The sequence below is a fragment of the Cervus canadensis genome, chromosome 7 (assembly GCF_019320065.1).
Source record: "Cervus canadensis isolate Bull #8, Minnesota chromosome 7, ASM1932006v1, whole genome shotgun sequence".
NCBI classification, from domain to species: Eukaryota; Metazoa; Chordata; class Mammalia; order Artiodactyla; family Cervidae; genus Cervus; species Cervus canadensis.
The window spans coordinates 45,927,480-45,947,486 of record NC_057392.1 but is presented as its reverse complement, the minus strand read 5'-3'; the positions used below and the strand labels follow the sequence as shown (position 1 = coordinate 45,947,486).

The following is a 20,007-nucleotide window of genomic DNA, read 5'->3' as shown; positions in this document are numbered from 1 at the left end:
TTCCTTTTGTGACTTTCAGCAGTTGTGATGTTTACGGTTGTATTTCTGAGGCCATTTGCTTTGCTGGACAGGTATTCAGGCTGAGTCCAATAAAACCGTCACTGTGCACTGAGTCGATGAAATAACGCAATTTACTTGGAATAAAAGTGTTTTGAAAGAGCACTCAGCAGTCCGATGGGGCTGTAATTGGTGGATATAGATGGTGACTCTAGTGAAGTCAGGCCCAAGAGGCTAAGTAGGTGACTGAGGATCTGGGACATGTCTGTTTGTGCTTTTTTTTCTAAATACTGAACCTTTTTTGTTAGTTTGTAGCAGAGAAAGGTTTATTTCAGGGTTAAGTAAGGAGAATGGATGGCTTGTGCTCAAAAACCCCAGGTCCATTTGTTTTTGTTCTTAAGTAGGGATGGCTATAGACTGCAACTATTTTTGTTTCCAGGTCTCTCTATTCCTTTGATTACTAGTTTTATGGATTGCCTGCATCTTCCTTGTCCCCCTGAAGGTCCAGCAACCAGAGCCACAGCCTGTGTTCTAGGTATACCTGGTTCTGTGGTTTTGTACAAAAGGAAAAGGAGCCTTTTTGTTTCCTGTGCTTGCTCTCTATGTATATGTTTAACTTTTATTTGTGCTTTTGGTTACGAGTGCATATTGGACTGGTCTTCAAAGAAACATTTATAATGAGGACTTTATTTTTTCCTTTCCTGGGTCATAATTAACAATTTGAAGCCTTTCATTTTATAGGTATAGAGAGTACTTTTTTAAAAATTTGGCTTAAAAAGAGAAAAAAAGCCCTCTTCCTTCTTGCCTCTGGGTCTTCTTGCCCACTCACCAAGCTTCCCTGCAGTGTATTCCTGTTTGGAATGAGGCTTTCATTGTGCCCTTCTGGAGGTCATTTCTCAGGGTGTCCTTTGGAAAGTTCTTTGTGGAAGGGAACCACCAGCAAGCCACTGTACTTCCGCAGAGCAGACTGTCCACTTTGACCAATGATGTATTATTCAGTTCTTGAGGCTCTTGACAACTGGTCCAGTGTCTGCCATCCATTTCATCAGAAACACTGTTCCCAACCTGGAGTCCTTGGGACCCACTGGAGTACTGTGTGAACCAGTCTCCAAAGCTTCATGACGTTAACTCCAGGGATGGAGCCTGTTGCTTTTGGGTGGAATTAAATCAAATCAGTGGGGTAATGATGAGTATCTCTTGCTGATTAGAAGCTCTGTTACTTAATAAATGCAGCTTGGTTAATAGTCTTTCGAAATGTCAGTTTTACCATAGCCCTGAGGTGGCAAGTAATAAAGATCTATCGATGGTGCCAAGGCTGGGAATGACTGTTCTAGGCCACCATTGTTCCGACTGTGGGTGCAAAGCCCAAGGCCTCCTTGTTGGTGACTGGGTCCCCTGTAATGCACCCACTTTTATGCATTTTTAGGTATAGGCTTTAATCTGTAATAGCATTTGAACAAAAGGCTTACATGGCTAAAACAAAACAAAGCACAGACTGTGTCACAGTGGCCTGTACTATATAAGTTATAAGGTGGAACTCAAGAGCGGAAGTTTTTAGCTTCTTCTATATAGACTGACGCAAATCGGGTCTAGAGGCTTTCTGCTGTCTTCCTTCTAGCTTGATCTGAAGCTTTCATTGTGCTCAGTGAAGGACCTCATGCTTCTCCACTTAGCTCTGTGAAAAGAAGGAGAATGAGTGTGTTAGGTGTGTTTATCTATTAGATCCACATGACATATACTCATCTGCCAAAATGTAATTAACATTATTTGCATCCAGATACACCCTGGCTAGTCTTAAAGCATATTTTCTTCCATTCTAGCTTCTGGAAGTACAGAGGATTTAAACAACTCTACTGCTGTCCACAGCTCCTCGGTGAGTGGGACAAAGAGTGTCCATGTTGCCACCATGTTCCCCAACAGTGTCCGAAGGACGCCCCAGTCTTTAGCTATCAGTCTGCGACCTCTGAATGAGACAGAACATTTCCTTGAGGACTCTGAAATTGCCACAACTTCATCATCAGTCCATTCTTCCCCCTCGGAGGCAGAGTTGAGAAGAAGCAGTGGAGTATTCAGGAGCCCAGGGGATGGGGCATTCACAGAGCTGTCCCCAGAAAGTGCATTTGGTCCTACATCTTCCAATGTCTCGAGGGAATTTTGGCAAAATGATTCTCCAAGTAAGTCTTCAATCTCTATTTGATTTATTATGGACATTTTAAAATTGTTGAATTTCCTCAAGGGGTCACTTCAAGACCATTTGTAATCTTATAAAAAAAAAAAAAGAAGACAACTGTATTCTTGGGTAACACTATCTCCTTTATCTGGTAGACCACATTATCACATTTTGATTTTCAGCCTCATGACAATGTTGTGAAATTAGTCAAACGGTCATCATTCCTCCTGCTTTCTTGTAGATGAGGAAGCTGAGGCTCAGCTGGTTTAAGTAGTGAGTGTGTGATCTTTATCTCCCTCACCGCAGAGCTGAGACTCCCACCTCCAAGCTCCTGGTGCTAATGCATCTTGTGGTTCTGCAGCTTCAACTTAAAAAAAAAAACTTTTAAAGAGCTGGCCGCTCTTTAAAGCCAGCTACAGTTATCTTATGTACAGATCATCTTCACAAATAAAATGTGCAGAGTATGTAAATATACTCCTCAAGTTCATGGTTTTAGTGAGCTCCCATAGTTGATTTTTTTTTTTTTTTTGCTGTATTTCAGAATTAGAATAATCTTTATTAATAATAGAACTGCCTTAGGAAAATACTGAAAAGCATAATATTTGGGCACATTGTATTTAATGGACATAGCAGCATACTCACTGGCTCATACTTCCCCATGTTTTAGGTGAAAGAACAAAACACTCAGGCCTTTAAGTTACTCTGAGACTTTGCACATATTGTTTAAAAGCTCCGCTCCTCACCAGTTTTTGGTATTGCTCTCTTATTGACACTGAATAGTTTTGAAATAATTGTTTAGAACATGAAAGTATACGTCAGGTCACACATATAGTATAAACACTGTACAAGGTCCTTGCAAAGGGCACCTTCTCTTAGGAAAGACTTATGTCTTAGTTGTGGAGGGATCTCTCTTACATCCATGTAATGGCCTTTTGTGTCTGACACCTTTCAGCCTCCGGAGGACCCCAGCTGGCCAGCGGCTCTGGTGCAGGGAATGGCAGCCCTGTGTCTCAGACAGAAATCTCCTCTCGGTCCGTCCCGCCAGTCAGAGGTGAAGAGAGCACCACTCTCTGGTTTTCCACCGGCAGCGAGCCCTTTGCAGGTGCAGCAGGAAGCTCCACTTCCCATCCTGAGGTTGTGAATGCTTCAGTTCTGACCCACTTCTCAGCCTCCGCCCCACAGTCTCCAGGAAGGGACCCAGCGCTGTATGAAATGAGCTACTCTGAGCTGGCCACCGAGTCCTTGTCTTCATCCTCCTCAGAAAGTCTGGGCTTCTCGGCACCCCGTGGGGAGCGCTCAAGTGAGTCTCCATCCACAGAACCACACCCCAAAGAGGGTGGGCGGCTGCCTGAGCTTGATCTTCAGCGATAATGAAATAGTTCTGCAGGCCTCTCAATATTTCCATGCCATCCTTCTAGCTGGTGATACCTATCCCTGTATATCCCCCAATTTTTCTGTAACGTCTCCAAGATGCTGCTGTTACCACTTGTTGCCACACAGCTCAGGGACTTCTCTGCAGTGTCCTTCCAGCCCTTAGAGCTCACCCCACACCCCCACGCTGCCACCATCACACAGCTTCTGGAAGGTGAGGGTATTGTATCACCTCCTTGTGAGTGGTTGTTCATGCCAGGTCTGGGCTTTCATCAAGAGACATTCTTCTTTCCCCCTTTTAAACAGCCTTATTGAACTATATTTCACATTCTGTACAGTTCACCCATTTAAAAGGTACAATTCAGTGGGTTTTGGTATAGTCACAGAGTTGGGCCACTATCACTACCATCTATTCCAGAACATTCCCATAATCCCGAAAAGAAACTCTGTGCTCATGTGGTCTCTCCCCATTCTCTGCTCTTCTGGGCCTCTGACAGCCATGAATTTACTTTCTGCCTCTATAGACTTGCCTACTCTCATTTCAGTTCAGTCGCTCAGTTGTGTCCAACTCTTTGCAACCCCATGAATCACAGCACGCAGGCCTCCCTGTCCACCAACTCCCAGAGTTTACTCAAGCTCATGTCCATCGAGTCAGTGATGCCATCCAGCCATCTCATCCTCTTGTCATCCCCTTCTCCTCCTGCCCTCAATCCCTCCCAGCATCAGGGTCTTTTCCAATGAGTCAACTCTTCGCATGAGGTGGCCAAAGTACTGGAGTTTCAGCTTCAACATCAGTCCTTCCAATGAACACTCAGGACTGATCTCCTTGAGGATGGTTTGGGTGGATCTCCTGCAGTCCAAGGGACTCTCAAGAGTCTTCTCCAACACCACAGTTCAAAAGCATCAATTCTTTGGCACTCAGCTTTCTTCACAGTCCAACTCTCACATCCATACATGACCACTGGAAAAACAATAGACTTGACTAGACGGACTTTTGTTGGCAAAGTAATGTCTCTGCTTTTTGATATGCTATCTAGGTTGGTCATAACTTTCCTTCCAAGGAGTAAGCGTCTTTAAATTTCATTGCTGCGATCACCATCTGCAGTGATTTTGGAGCCCCCCAAAATAAAGTCAGCCACTGTTTCCACTGTTTCCCCATCTATTTCCCATGAAGTGATGGGACCAGATGCCATGATCTTAGTTTTCTGAATGTTGAGCTTTAAGCCAACTTTTTCACTCTCCACTTTCACTTTCATCAAGAGGCTTTTTAGTTCCTCTTCACTTTCTGCCATAAGGGTGGTGTCATCTGCATATCGAGATGTTTATAAATGGAACCATAAAATGTGTGGTCTGTTGTGTTTTTCACTTAGCATCAGGTTTTCAAGGTTCATCCATGTTGTAGCATGTGTCAGTGCTTCATTACTTTGTATTGCCAAATATTATTCCATTGTATGGATGTGCCACGTTTTAATTTATACTTTTATCAGTTATTTCTCACCTTTTGGTTATGATGAGTAGTACTCTTGTGAACATTCAAGTACATGTTTTTGTGTGCACATATGTTTTCTTGGAATTGCCAGGTTAGATGGTAGCTCTGTTTCTGACCTTTGAGTAACTACCAAACTCTTTTCCAGAGTGGCTGCACCATTTTGTATTCCCACCAGCAAAGTAGGAGGATTTTAGTTTCTAAGCACCTTTAACACCACTTGTTGTTGTCGAGCTCTTTTGATTCTAGTGAGCTGACTCATTGGAAAAGACCCTGATGCTGGGAAAGATTGAGGGCAAAAGAAGAAGGGGGCAGCAGACGACGAGGTGGTTAGATAACATCACCGACTCAATGGATGTGAATTTGAGGAAACTCCAGGAGATAGTGAAGGAAGGGCGCCTGGTATGCTGTAGCTGCAGTTCATGGGGTTGCAAAGAGTTGAACATGACTTAGCAGTTGAGCAACAGTAACAGCAATCCTAGTGGAGGTTAAGTGGCATCTTAAGTGGTATTGGATTGCAGTTTTCCCAGCTGACTAATGATGGTGAGCATCTTTTCATGTGCCCATTGACCATTTGTATATCGTCTTTGGAAACGTATGTTTAGATCTTTTGACTCTTTTTAAATTGGGTTGTTTATCTTTCTTTAATTGAGTTGTGAGAGTTCTTTGTATATTCTGGATACTTGTCCTTCATCAGAAAGATGATTTGCAGTCATTTTCTCTTATTCTAGGGGTTGTCTTTTAACTTTCTTGCTGTTATCCCATGGACAGCACAAATTTTTTAATTTTGATGAATTCTAGTCTGTCGCTTTGAGAAAACTTTTCCTTTGATGTTCCTTTTTAAGAATGTTTTTGAAAAATATGTTGAAAACAATTCTCATCAGCCTTATCAATGTAAATTGTATGTTGATAAACCAAAAATGCAGTAACTTATCATTTAAGCTTATAATAGGTTTGAATTCTTACCTTTCCACCATTACAGTGGCAGCTCTTTTCTCTGCTATGAGTTCTCTAATTAATGAGGAAAATTAGCATTTAATATTTACTACTGATGTGATATGGAAAAGCATATGCTTTGTTGTAAAGAATATCACATATGTGGGTGGAGACTGTGCTGTTATATGTCCAGGCATGGAAAACACACTCTTTCTGTCACTTAAACACAAGGTATCCTTTTCTGCCCTGCCCCTGTGGTCTCAGAAGTTTCGCCTTCGCAGGCCTGGAGCTTACATCCCATAGAATTTCCCTCTTCCATCTCTTCAGTACCCTACACTCTGCAGTCAGGGTGCAATTGGTCTGTGTGGACAATGTGACCTCAGTGTGAGTGGCACGTGGGGTTCTGAGGCACCAGATAAGGAAGAGCCGTGTTCCTGAAACCACCTGCTCTGGGTTAACATAACGCTTTCTCTCATTTCCTTGGAATCACCCACAGCTCACAGCTTCTGTCATACGGCTCTCAGATTTCTTGATTCATCTCTTCCTCTGGGTTCAGATGCAGCCCCTCTGTTTCAGGGCATGACTGCCCCCTGTGTTAAGTCTGTCAGCCTAAGGGGGATGGTTGGCCTACATTTTGTATGACATCATCGCAGGCCTGTCCTCTTTGTCAGGGAATTTATGGTCAGGTACGCTTAGCTCTCCAGCTTCTCCTGGTGGACTTTGCGTGGGTCTCTTTTAAGTCCCCCCGTGAGGATCAGATCACATCTGCGACCAGGTCCTGGCTTTCCTGGTGCTCCCTGTGTATGCCTGTGTGCATGTTCATCCCTGCCGGTCAGTTAACACAAACCTGTTATGAAGTGAGGGCTTTCCAGGTGGCACTAGTGGTAAAGATCCCACCTACCTTTGCAAGAGGTATAAGAGATGCAGATTCAATCTCTGGGTTGGAAAGAGCCCCTGGAGAAGGACACTGCAACCCACTCCAGTATTCTTGCCTTGAGAATCCCATGGACAGAGGAGCCTGGGGGGCCATAGTCCATGGGGTTGCAAAGAGTTGGATACAACTGAAGCCATTTAGCACTAGCATCATGAAGTGAACTGACCTCACACTCAGCTTTACATCCATTTTCCACCAAGGTAGGTCTCTCAAGGACTAGACTGACTTGGGAATTGGAATAAGAATCAGAAAAGAGCCTGTTTTTCTCATTAGATCCAGCTTATGAAGCAGTTAGGCTAAAAAGAATTGGTCCTCGTTTCCCTCATTTCTGAAAAGAAGGATTTAGTTGGTAATAATCTAAGATTCTTTAAGTTTATAGCATAAAATATGTACCCAAGAAAAAAGGAAAAGGATATTTATTCATGTGTCACATATTCTTATTCAGTCCCCACCAAGAAAAAGAAACAACCAAACCCACTTGTAACCTCTAACCATGACGCCATTTCTCACTGAGGTGCTCGGGTGAAGAGCTACAATGTAGAGTAACAGACACTGTAGAATGGCAGGCCCTGTGTCCATCAGCTATCGCTGGTCCCACCTGGAGGTAAAAGCCTTTAGGGTAATACCAGCCTCCCTCCCTGGTCTTGTCAGGTGGAAAGCTCCTGCAGGGTTGTTAGTTTTTCGCTCACTTAGGTCTTCCCTGGTGGCTCAGCTGGTAAAGAATCTGTGTGCAATATGGGAGACGTGGGTTCCATCCATGGGTTGGGAAGATACCCTGGAGAAGGGAAAGGCTACCCACTCCAGTATTTTGGCTTGGAGAAGTCCGTGGACTGTGTCATCCATGGGGTCGCAAAGGGTCGGACATGGCTGAGCGACTTTCACTCCCCCCGCCACCACCACCAATTTCCCTGACATAAACACTATTTATTATGTATCACCAAGCAGAAATATTGTATCGATCCTGTTCACTGGAGTAATGAACCTTATCATAAATCCAAGTCGCTTGAACAGCAGTGCTGATCCCGCACTGCCTCTGGAGGTTTCAGTCACTGCTATGTTAGCAGGAAAGACACACATGTTGGGTTTTCTTTCACCTTGTCTGTTTCAGACAAAGACCCTGAGAAGGCGGAGGACAGCATTGTGGCTCACACAGCCCCACTGTACACCTCACTGACCAGCCCTCCCCTTTCCTGTCCTCTTGTAGCCACCGAAGACAGTCCTGAGCTGGATGTTGGTGCCGAAGCTGAGGAGGGGGCTTCCTGGGGAGCGCCTGGAGTCCGCACTCACAGCCCGCACACTTTGGCTACGTTCTCTGGAGTTGGGGAGCGCACACTGCGATCTCTCACCAACGGTAGCACAACTCCCAGGGATGCGGAGCTATCGGCGGCGACAGCTGGAGAAATGGAGAGTGCCACGCAGCAGGAGAACATGACGGTGACCGGGGACGCCCGCCCAGTCTCGGGTTCACTGGCGGCCACAAGGACCTTCGGAGGGCATGGAGGTGATAGGCAGGATCTCTGCATGTTCCCTCAGCATATCTGTCGGTTTGCTTGTGGTGTTAGGATGATTTTGGCTTCCCTGGTGGCTCAGATGGTAAAGAATTCGCCTGCAATGCAGGAGACTTGGGTTCCATCCCTGGGTCGGGAAGATCCCTGAGAGAAGGAAATGGCAACCCACTCCAGTATTCTTACCTGGAGAATTCCATGGACAGAGGAGCCCAGCGGGCTACAGTCCATGGAGTCACAAAGTGTCAGACATGACTGAGTGACATGTCTGACGTGACATTTTCACTTTCACTTTCTAGAATGAGTTTGCTGTCAACCCAGAAAGTGTCTTACCAGCTCCCTGTGAAGAGCACTGTCTGGGTTCTCCCACCTCCCCCACCCCCATCCCCCCCCCACGCTTACCCGAGACATTGGCACTGTTGTCAGCCAGGATGCTTGCAATCAAGGAGCCCAGCCGGGCTGTAGCTGAGGCCAATCTCCTGGGAAAGAAATATCTCATTATACAGAATGGAAAGTTGGGAGGGTTTTCCTTTTTCCATTTAGGCACAACAATTGTTCTATTTGGGGTCTTAAGAGCTTTTCAGATACTAATTTGTTTTTATCAAAAAAAAAGGTCTGTGGAAGGAATTTGGACCTGTTCCCTATTATTTGGGGCCCCACTTCTCTTTTATTACCGTTTCCAGTGCTGCCACTACGCTCTTCACAGGAGGGCAGGTCCTTTCAAACCCTGCCTGCCTCCCTGTACAGTCTCTCCAGAGAGAGTGTCTCTCCCCCGGAGGGCAGTTCGTGGGCCGGACACCGAAAGTCTGTCTCAGAGTATAGGTTCACAGATGCCTGCCTGACTGGCCTAACTGCAGTTTTCCCTTGGCAGTCACTGGGATTAGCTACGATGGAGTCAGCAGCACAGATCCTGATTGCGGAACCTCCAGTGAGCACACAAACTACACCTGTGCTTCATCTCCTTTCACCAAAGGGGAACGGACCCTACTGTCCATTACGGACAACAGTTCATCCTCGGATGGAAGGGAGACTTCGACCTCTTCCGTTAAGATCTCAAGCTCTTTGAGTTCAGACTCTTCGTACTCTTCTCAGGCTCAGACCGAGAGGAGTAACATCTCATCCCACCAAGGAGAACATGCTCAGCCTTCCACCGAGGTGCTGGTCCTGCCCTCGGCCAATTCTCCGTCTCACACACCCACCCTTAATATGCCGGCCACTCTGGTCCCTCTGGACGCCGACACTAAATCTGTTGGTGATGGGTTATCATCTTCTTCATCGGAGCCGCCCCTGCCCTTGCCCTCAGTGTCACGGTCCTATCAGCTCTTCTCGTTAACCTTGCCATCTGCCGGGGCCTCCACCCATCCCCTGCCATCCACCCCTGATGCACCCACTCCTTTGTCCTCCTCGCCACCACCCTCGTCAGTATCCCTGACAGCATCTGCCCCCACCTCGCCGTCTGACTCACAGACACCCCTCCCACCTGCACCTTTTACCCCACTCCTGCCCAGGGCAAGGGATGCTCCTGTGACTTCAGTTCGGACGTCAGCAGTTACATCGTCTATGCCACTGCTGCCTAGCAGTCAAACAGCAGATCCTAAGAACCAGAGTAACCCATACCTCGAGAACATCATTACGGAATCAAAGCCACCAAGCCTGCAGACTCTGCCTGCAGAGGCCACGGAAGCTGTAACAGTGATGTCTACTCTGGGGATCCCTTCACCCCTGGCCTTCACAGACTACTCCACTTCTACAGACACTGAGCAAGCCCTTCCAGCCACGAGCACTGGCTTAGCCCACACGTCTCCAGCTTTGGCAGCCACCACTCTCAAGACCTCTCATTCTCCCGAGGCCAGCCCTAGTGTCCCGTCAAGCACAGCAGCTCTGATGGGTGGCCCCACAACAGTACAGACAGTGGCCGGGGAAACAGTACAGACAGTGGTTCAGCTCTCGCCAACCAATCCTGAAATTCTCGTGGTCCAAGTCACAACAGAAGGTGCTGTCACCACAGAAGGGAGCCCAGTGCATAGAGATGCCGCCACCAGATTGTTCCCCCTGACTGAAGAATCCACAACAGAGCCTGGCCCTACAGAAGAGGACAGCCTGGCTTCATCTTTCCTCAAAACATCTCCTCCCCCCAGAACCACGCCTGTCTCTACAGCTAAGGTGTTAACTCCTCCATCGACCACCTCCACGGCCCAGAGCAGCACCCAGCCACCCACAGCACCGTCGTCTCCAGCCGCAGGTAGGACACAGCTGTGGACACATGCTGAGGACTGTGTGGGTCTCTGGTGTGATCTCAATGCTTTCTGTTGAAAAGCAGGAAAGAATGCCCCAGTGACCATTTTCTCCCTCTTTCTCACTCCTGAGTTACAGAGGGCAGACAGGAGAAGATGCTATTGGCCATGTTGACACTAGTAGTTAGTAGGTTGTAATGCCCTGTAAATGCATGACCTTTTCAAGCATGCCTTTAACAAGGCCAGAGTGGGGTAGCAAAGTGAGATTGAAGGGTGGGAAACTGGAGTGAAGAAGCTTTACATGACCTGTCTAAGACACAGAGTGAGCAAGTGCCTGCTTCCAGATCAGAATCCCAAGCTTCTGAGTTGGTCAGCCTGTGCCCCAGTCACCGGGGAAGCATCTCTTGATCCCCTGAGATTTCCCTAAGACTATGGCGCTGGCTGATAAATACGGGTGAAGGGACATGTTCAATGAGAAGACGATGAACTGACCTTTCCTATAGTGCCTGTGTGACCTTGCGCTTGAGGTTATATATCTCTCTATCCATGTTCAAGTTGCTGGGACAAGAGAAATAAAGCCATCCACGTGATTCTTTGTCACCTAAGTACAGGTAGCAGGGAGTAGGATGACATCCTTTGATGTCAGGGCCAAAATTTGCTGGATATTTAGTTTGTCTAGACTCAGGCAAGGAAAACTGCTATTGATAAAAATGTGAAATGGAGACTGAAGGGAGGAAGGAAGAAGGGGAGGGCATTGGAGGCAGGTCCAAGTAGGCAGCCGTCATCCAGCTTGTGGTCCAGCCACAAGCCCCGCAGCCCACACAGCCCCGAGAGCCCTGATACATCAGTGCCCACTTCATGCCAGTGGTCTGAGTGCCACTAGGAGATGGAAGCTGGCTGCTGCTTCTGGCGAGTTTGCAATCCTGCTTCAGGACTCACAGGCTTCATTTCCAGATGCCAAGTATATTCCAATATTAGATAGAACATAATTCACAAGTGTCCCTTAAAGCCGACTACAGCCCCTGCAGTGATAACTGTAGGCCAGTATTAGGAGGATTGTCACTGGCTGTTGCTATGTCTTTTGTGACAGAGCCTGTGGGTGCAGTGTTTGGATATATAGGTGTATGCACACGTTTAGGTATATTTGAAGTAGCCACGAGGAGCAAGGACACCATCTTCAGGTTTAGCCTGTTTGTCTTCAGGGTAATTCTGGAGCTAGAACGCTCGATTTTTGTCTTCTTTTTCTCAATCTACCACTGACTTTTCTCCTTGGAGATGACTTTTCTCCTTCTGTTGTGAGTTTTGACTTTTCTCAGTGTGTGTCAGAAACCTTTATTAGGCAGTTATGGTATAACTGGAGTGTGACAAGGCCAGTTATAGAGTCCAAAACGGAGAGTGTGGTCACTGCCCCTGGGAGCCGGGAGTCTTAAGAGGACAGTGGAGCCTGTGCCTCATCAGGGCCTGGCTGAGTCAGATGGGCTCATGGTCACAGTGTGTGAAGAGAGTGCTCACTTGCAGGCTTTTTTTCTGAATGACTGCACAGTTATTTGGAGACCCATTTACAGTGTGAGATCTTTGGAAAAGAGAAAACTTGGAGCAGGGAGGATAGTTGATCAGGTGTCATTTCCTCCTTAACGTGTGTTTTAAATAGGCATTGCTTCAAGTAGAATTTGTTAAGTATCCCAAGGCAATGTCATCATTTCCAGGCTCAGGAATCTGTAAGCAGCATTCAGATTTGAACCAGCGCCTGTATTCAGGGATCCAGCTGTTTAATACGCCTGTGTGTACACAGCCAGTGCCGGCATCCAGTCCCCATGCTTCTCTTCTGCACCTCCGGGAACCCATTCTATTTTGTAGTACGGCCTTTTCAGGGCAAGTACACAGAAATAAGCGAGAATCAAATATTAGCTGGGAGAATTAAATATTTACCTAGAGCTGCCTTTTTACCTTTGCTGTGTGATTAACTGCTCTATTCTGGAAATGTGTTTTCAGTTAACAGCTGCACCACTCACCCTTGTCTTCATGACGGGAAGTGCGTTGTGGATCCCACCACACATCGTGGGTACCGATGTCTGTGCTCACCTTCCTGGCACGGGGACAACTGCAGTGTGGGTAAGAAGAAAAGTCATCTGTGCTGGTCTATAATATAGTGCCACACTGAGGCAGGCAATAGACTCCTTTTTCCTCCAAAACATAGGGCAGTAGGATTTTTAAATTCATACCCTGCTTACTTGAGGGTTAGCTTGCTTATGCATTGTCTGCAGAGTAATGTCAGACAGTGACATAGACAGGCCCCCAGGATCTGGCTGCCTTCTGTGGACTCTGCATTCCTGGACCACCCATGGCTCCCTGAAAACTCCCACAGTTTACTGCTCTGACCTTTGCTGTGCTGGTGCTTCAGCCTGGAATCCCCCTACCCACATCTGCTTATTAAAGTCCTTCCAGTCTTTTTCCAGATGTTATTTGAAACAGTTCTTAATTCTCTCTCCCATCAAAGTAATTACCGTCTTTACTTTCTCTGTACTTTCAAATCCTACCTTATATTTATGTTTATTTGCACCCCTGGCTGCCCCCACCCTCAGTAGACTGGTAGCCCCTTGAGAACAAATGTGGTGTCCACTGGTTTCTGGTCCCCTCCACACCCAGTGCCATTTGGCCCTTAGAAGTGCTCCTTATACCAGATTATGAGTGTGCTGCCTGCTGAGTTCACTGTGGTCCTGTGTTCCCTCCTCCACAGATGTGAACGAATGCCTCTCAAACCCTTGCCCACCCCTAGCCACGTGCAACAATACTCAGGGATCCTTCACCTGCAGATGCCCAGTGGGGTACCAGCTGGAAAAAGGGATATGCAATTTGGGTAAGAGAGTTCGTCTGTCTTGGAATTTTCTCTGCACTACAAAGTATTTTGCAAAATAACATTTATTATTTTTCTCCCTAATCAAAATCAATATTTGCCCAAGGTATAAATTGAAGGAATATAGGAGGAGTAGAAGACACTATTATTCCACCACTCAGAGACATAGCACTTTATTTGCAATCTTTTTTTAGTGTACATTATATTTTTATACAGTTGGAAGTCATATGGTATTTGTGCAAACTTTATATCTTAAACATTTTTCATGTTATTAAAAATATTATAAAAAAAATATTATATAAACTTTGTAGTGACTGCCTAAATATGCCATCATTTATGCAAACACTATTTGCTTTACGTTCTACCCTACAGTTAGGGGGGGAAAAGATCAAAAGGATAGTTCAACCAAAGAGTTAAAAAAAAAAGAAAAAAATTAGGGAGAGGAAAAAAGAGAATAAAACCCTGATTGTCCTACCACATTCACACATACTTTTCATTTTTAAAAACTATCTTCATGGTCTTGTCCACAGGTAGATACATTTTTAAAAAGCTACTGCCAAAATTGTATCATATAATTTGTCACATTTTGACCTTGAATTTAATAGAGTCCATGAAGCTGGTTGGTTTTAGATATAATCTCCATTATACAGGTTAAAAAGCAAACAACCCAAATGAAAACTAAGGCCCTGACAAAGTAACTAGTGGCCCAGCTTCTGTAACTGCTTTGTGAGAGGCCAGGTTTGCAGCCCACAGTTCTTCCATCACACAAGGCTGTGTTTGTCCTAAGAACTTTCTTGCACCCAGGGTGTGTAACCTGTGTTAGACCGCCAAGTTCAATGAAGAACTAGAAGAAATTAGAAGTGAGGAACGGGGTTGTCTAAGATGGATAAGCGAACTGTCAGGTACAGTGACACAACTTGGAATCATCTTAAATCTCTTACTCTGGTATTTAACACAGAAAAAGTTCTTAGTGTTTTTTTGAGAGAACAAATGTCTGTATCCTTTGAAATTGTTATTTGCATGACTTCTACTGCCCATGGGCTGAGGAGGATCATCAAGACTTTTAAGAAGGTGGTGTCACGTGCACCCCAATGTTCATTGCAGCACTGTTTATAATAGCCAGGACATGGAAGCAACCTAGATGCCCATCAGCAGACGAATGGATAAGGAAGCTGTGGTACATATACACCATGGAATATTACTCAGCCATTAAAAAGAATGCATTTGAATCAGTTCTAATGAGATGGATGAAACTGGAGCCCATTGTACAGAGTGAAGTAAGCCAGAAAGATAAAGACCCATTACAGTATACTAACACATATATATGGAATTTAGAAAGATGGTAACGATAACCCTATATGCAAAACAGAAAAAGAGACACAGATGTACAGAACAGACTTTTGGACTCTGTGGGAGAAGGCGAGGGTGGGATGTTTCGAGAGAACAGCATCGAAACATGTATATTATCTATGGTGAAACAGATCACCAGCCCAGGTTGGATGCATGAGACAAGTGCTCGGGCCTGGTGCACTGGGAAGACCCAGAGGGATCGGTCGGGTAGAGAGGGAGGTGGGAGGGGGGATCGGGATGGGGAATACATGTAAATCCATGGCTGATTCATGTCAATGTATGACAGAAACCACTACAATATTGTAAAGTAATTAGCCTCCAACTAATAAAAGTAAATGGAAAAAAAAAAAAGAAGGTGGTGTCAAATGACAAAACTAAAACAATTTGGTAACGAGTTTGATGTCCTTTATTGAAGGGAAAGCAGTTCATGGACTGGGGAAGTACAGGGCCTCACAAACCATGGGAGGAACACTCACTTGGAGCCATTTTGGGCAAGAGTGAGTTTTACTGAGTGTTAAAGTGCTGCACTCAATATGCCAAGAAATTTGGAAAACTCAGCAGTGGCCACAGGACTGGAAAAGGTCAGTTTTCATTCAGTCCCAAAGAAAGGCAATGCCAAAGAATGTTCAAACTACTGCACAATTGTACTCATCTCACATGCTAGCAAAGTAATGCTCAAAATTCTTCAAGCCAGGCTTCAACAGTACATGAACCATGAACTTCCAGATGTTCAAGCTGGGTTTAGAAAAGGCAGAGGAACCAGAGATCAAATTGCCAACATCCACTGGATCATTGAAAAAGCAAGAGAGTTCCAGAAAACATCTTCTGCTTTATTGACTACACCAAAGCCTTTGACTGTGTGGATCACAACAAACTGTGGAAAATTCTGAAAGAGATAGGAATACCAGACCACCTGACCTGCCTCCTGAGAAATCTGTATGCATGTCAAGAAGTAACAGTTAGAACTGGACATGGAACAACAGACTGGTTCCAAATCGGGAAAGGAGTATGTCAAGGCTGTATATTGTCACTCTGCTTGTTTAACTTATATGCAGAGTACATCATGAGAAATGCTTGACTGGATGGACAAGCTGGAATCAAGATTGCCAGGAGAAATATCAATAACCTCAGATATGCAGATGGCACCACCCTTATGGCAGAAAGTGAAGAGGAACTAAAGAGCCTCTTGATGAAAGTGAAAAAGTTGGCTTAAAACTCAACATTCGGAAAACTAAGATCATGACATCTGGTCCCATCACTTCATGGCAAATAGATGGGGAAAAAATGGAAACACTGACAGACTTTATTTTTCTGGGCTCCAAAATCACTGCACATGGTGATTGCAGCTATAAAATTAAGAGATGGCTTGCTCCTTGGAAGAAAAGCTATGACCAACCTAGATAGCATATTAAAAAGCAGAGGCATTACTTTGCCAACAAAGGTCTGTCTAGTCAAAGCTATGGTTTTTCCAGTAGTCATGTATGGATGTGAGAGTTGGACCATAAAGAATACTGAGCACCAAAGAATTGATGCTTTTGGACTGTGGTGTTGAAGAAGACGACAAAGGATTAGATGGCTGGATGGCATCACTGACTCAATGGACTTGAGTTTGAGCAAGCTCTGGGAGTTGGTGATGGACAGGGAAGCCTGGCATGCTGCAGTTCATGGGGTTGCAAAGAGTTGGACATGACTGAGCAACTGAACTGAACTGAGCTGAGTTTTATAGAACATAGAAGCAGCAATGGGGAACAGGGCATGATTGTCTAGGGTTGCATATCTGACCTTATTTAGAAAGAAGTATAGAGCCCAGAGTTGGCTTCACTATTGAGAATGGGCTGACTGACGTGCTGCATTACTAATCAAGGGGAGTATTTTTAGGAACTTGAAAGTTGGACTTGCTGATGTGGCACCCCAGGCAGGTATAGCTCCATTTTGGGGCTAGAAATGTATTTCAACAACTGTACCCTACTAAAATAAGGGTCAAATTTGAAAATTGTTTAAAATACAGGGATCAAGTCAAAGTGTTATTTTTAAGGAAGAAAAATCTGAGAATATAGACATCAGTCAAAGTCAAGACATCCTCGTAACCTATTCCATCTAGCTGCACCCTGTAAGAAATAAGTGAGGAGCTTCCGTTTAAGAATGGAGATGGAAATGATTTTATTTTGAAACAGTATGGAAAAGTATACTTGCCCAGAGACTCAAATGCCAGGCTTCCAGTTCCGGGGTCAGCATGTACAGCACATTGACTCCCTCAGCCTCAATTTCCTCATCTGTAAAACCAGATTACCACCTGCTCTGCTTCCCACTCAAGGATATTATGAAGATCAAAATAAATAATATATTTGAGCAAGCTTGGAAAGTGGTAGGATCCTTCAGATGGGAGGTATCCTTTGACATTAGGTTTCTAATCTCTTGGACCAGAACTGAAAGCAGTGAAAGTGATAAACTACTCTGAATACAGAGCAATAATTATGGATCTTTTAAGAATCATTTAGATAACATGTAAATTACCAGTGAAAAAATTGCCCTAAAGCCAGATGATGTAATTGCAGTGTGAAGATGTGACTATGCCTGGGGGACACTGTGTAGCCTTATTCATATTCACATGGATGCAGAGGCCATGTTTACTGCCCTGATTCAGAAGAGATCTGTACTTGCCAGTTACCATATGTGTGCTTCTGCACAGAGAGTCTGGGTGCAGACCTACACCTGAGGATGTAGGAGTTGGGGGACTGTTCTGGAAGCCTGTGTGTGGAGTGTCCCACAGGCACCATGGATCAGGAGGAGAGCTGCTTACTGTGTTAACAATCATCTTTCCCTTTTCAAGTCATTTAGCTTCATTGTTCATAAGCATCAGAGGAACATGCAAATTAGAGCATGCTGAAACGCTTTCATTTGGCCAAGAATATTTTCAAAGAGCTCCCTGCTGCTCAGAAAGAGTCCTAAGCAGCTGGCTTCACTGAACTGTAGAACAAGCAAAAAGATGTTAAATAAGGATTAAGGGCTTTAGACAGTAAGTATAAGATGTTAAATGTTTTCCCTGGCTCATTTGTGGGCCTTCTTCTTAATTCAGCAGGCAAGCTTTCTGTGAAAGAGCAGCTTCATAGGTTTCTGTGTTGAGATTTTTTTTTTCTTGTCCAGAGGGAGAGATAAGATTTAATCTAAAGGAGATAAGAACCAGATATAAGGCAGGCTACCCTAATTTTTGATTGCCTACCCATTTGTAAGTTCCATTCCCCTCAGGTCCAATCAGCACAGATTGATGTTAACTAGAATTTTATTTCTAGTTAATAAAATGGACCTTGGAAAATGGGGCTGCATCCTTTTGTGTCTGAACCCAACGGTATCTTGAATATGGGTTGTTTTCATATACAGCTTATAATCATGGAGTCTGGCGGCTCCCTGCAGTGGGGTCCTGCTTCAGATGTTTGACACCTTTCTCTGCAGCCACTTGGTTGTCCTTAGACTGTCAGATTCCTCAGGGGGCTGCGGGTTAGGGGGAAGAAGACCTTGGAAGATGGACGCACATGATGTTAAATGTTAATTTTGGCCCTTGGGAGCTGGGTGATCCTGGGAAGTAACCCAGCTTCTGGAAGGCTCTTTTATCAATGATAGAACAGACATTTCCTCTGAGCAAGAGGAATAGTGATTGGATAGAGGTGACTAATGAGAAGAGGAAATCAGAGCACACCCTTGAAGTTAGGGCTTGCTAACTAACTTGATAAAAGACCTAGAAAGCAAGAACTTTCCTTCATCCGAAGCTTTATAGGGGTTGACAAGTCTTTCCAGCCCCAGGTCTCCCTCCCCTCCTCCTTAAACTGTTTCCTTAGCTCACCTCTTCTCTGTCACAGCTTCACTGAGCATCTAAGATGTGAGAGCCCATTGGAGAGGTGAGGAAAGCTCATGCTCATGTAGACTAAAGGCTCCTTGGAGCCTCTCACTCAAAGGTCTGCTCAGTCTGAGCTTTCAGCTCAACTGAGTAGGTGCTCACGTTGCTAGAGGAACCCTGAGGAGGGAGAGGTGGTCTCCACCCTCCAGGAGAAAAAAATGTTTGGAGAGCATCTTGGGAGGTGGAGGAAAGCTGGCTGCCCTGAGATTTATAGATGCTCACACTTGTGCAGGTTGACCTTGTGAGGTCTAACAGGTTATGTTTTCATTTTCAGTTAGAACCTTTGTGACAGAGTTTAAACTAAAGAAAACGTTTCTTAATACCACCGTGGAAAAACATTCAGACCTCCGTGAAGTTGAAAATGAGATCACCAAAATGGTAAGTTTCCCAAGAGGCATCTCCCTGCTAGTCCTTTATCTTCTAGAACAGATTTTATTCAGAGTGAGAACCTCCTGAGGATCACCTGTATCTCCCGGACTGTTCATTTCTATCATATTTGAAAGGCGAATGTCAGGGTAAAATTAAAGGCCTCTCAGAAATAGTAGGGAGGTTTGAGAACTAGTGATGCTGGTAGAAGCATTTCTTCTAATGTGTCTTCCTGAGCTGCTTTTATCAATGCCTTGGCATTTATTTCTTCTCCATGTCACACACTTAGGTGACATGTACCAGTAAGAGCTGTTGGTAAAGAGGAAAGACCTAGAGAATCCTGCCGTCCCATCTGCTGTTGACCTGCTATGTGACTTTTTTGTGTGTGTCTCAGAACTTGGGGAGAATGATGCTTTTTTCTCAAGGGAATGACAAAGGTGGAAATTAATCCCATTATCCAGGGTTGAGAATTCACTGAATGGATTATCTGGGGACCTTTGATTCTTTTTTCCCTCCTTGCCTCCTTTTTGTCAGGAAAAAAGTAAAAATGGAGGGGAAGGGAGAAGAGTCAGAAATGAAGCTCAGACAGTATTTTGCTTCTCAGCTGCTACCAGGGTCTAAGAGTTAATGCTCAGAAACTTGAAATTTGCCATTAAAATAAGTTTTAGAGATTGATTTCTGATTTTAATTTTACTTGTTCTATATGGCTAAGAGTATGTTAGCCAAAACCTATAAGATTTTATAAGACCATGGGTTTGATTTGTGTAAAAATTAGATTCCAGTTCCCTTTCTCTATGAGCATCTACTCTGTGACAGGCCCTTTGCCTCCTGTAAGAGGTATTGCCAACACCTTTAGAGGTGAAAACCTGGAGGGCTCTGGAAGTTAATGACATTGCCTGAGTTTACACAGAG

At 44.8% G+C, this 20,007-nt stretch overlaps 1 protein-coding gene across 2 annotated transcripts in view; it reads left to right on the top strand.

Annotated features, from left to right (window-relative positions):
• Positions 1–20,007, top strand: part of HEG1 (heart development protein with EGF like domains 1) — an 82,807-nt gene that overhangs the window by 28,079 nt on the left and 34,721 nt on the right. For both annotated transcript variants that reach the window (XM_043473196.1, XM_043473198.1), the window contains exons 4-10: positions 1,818–2,171; positions 3,120–3,467; positions 8,099–8,395; positions 9,271–10,641; positions 12,626–12,745; positions 13,371–13,490; positions 19,004–19,107. In XM_043473196.1, coding sequence (XP_043329131.1) covers positions 1,818–2,171; positions 3,120–3,467; positions 8,099–8,395; positions 9,271–10,641; positions 12,626–12,745; positions 13,371–13,490; positions 19,004–19,107 — 2,714 coding nt within the window. The remainder of the gene's footprint in view (positions 1–1,817; positions 2,172–3,119; positions 3,468–8,098; positions 8,396–9,270; positions 10,642–12,625; positions 12,746–13,370; positions 13,491–19,003; positions 19,108–20,007) is intronic.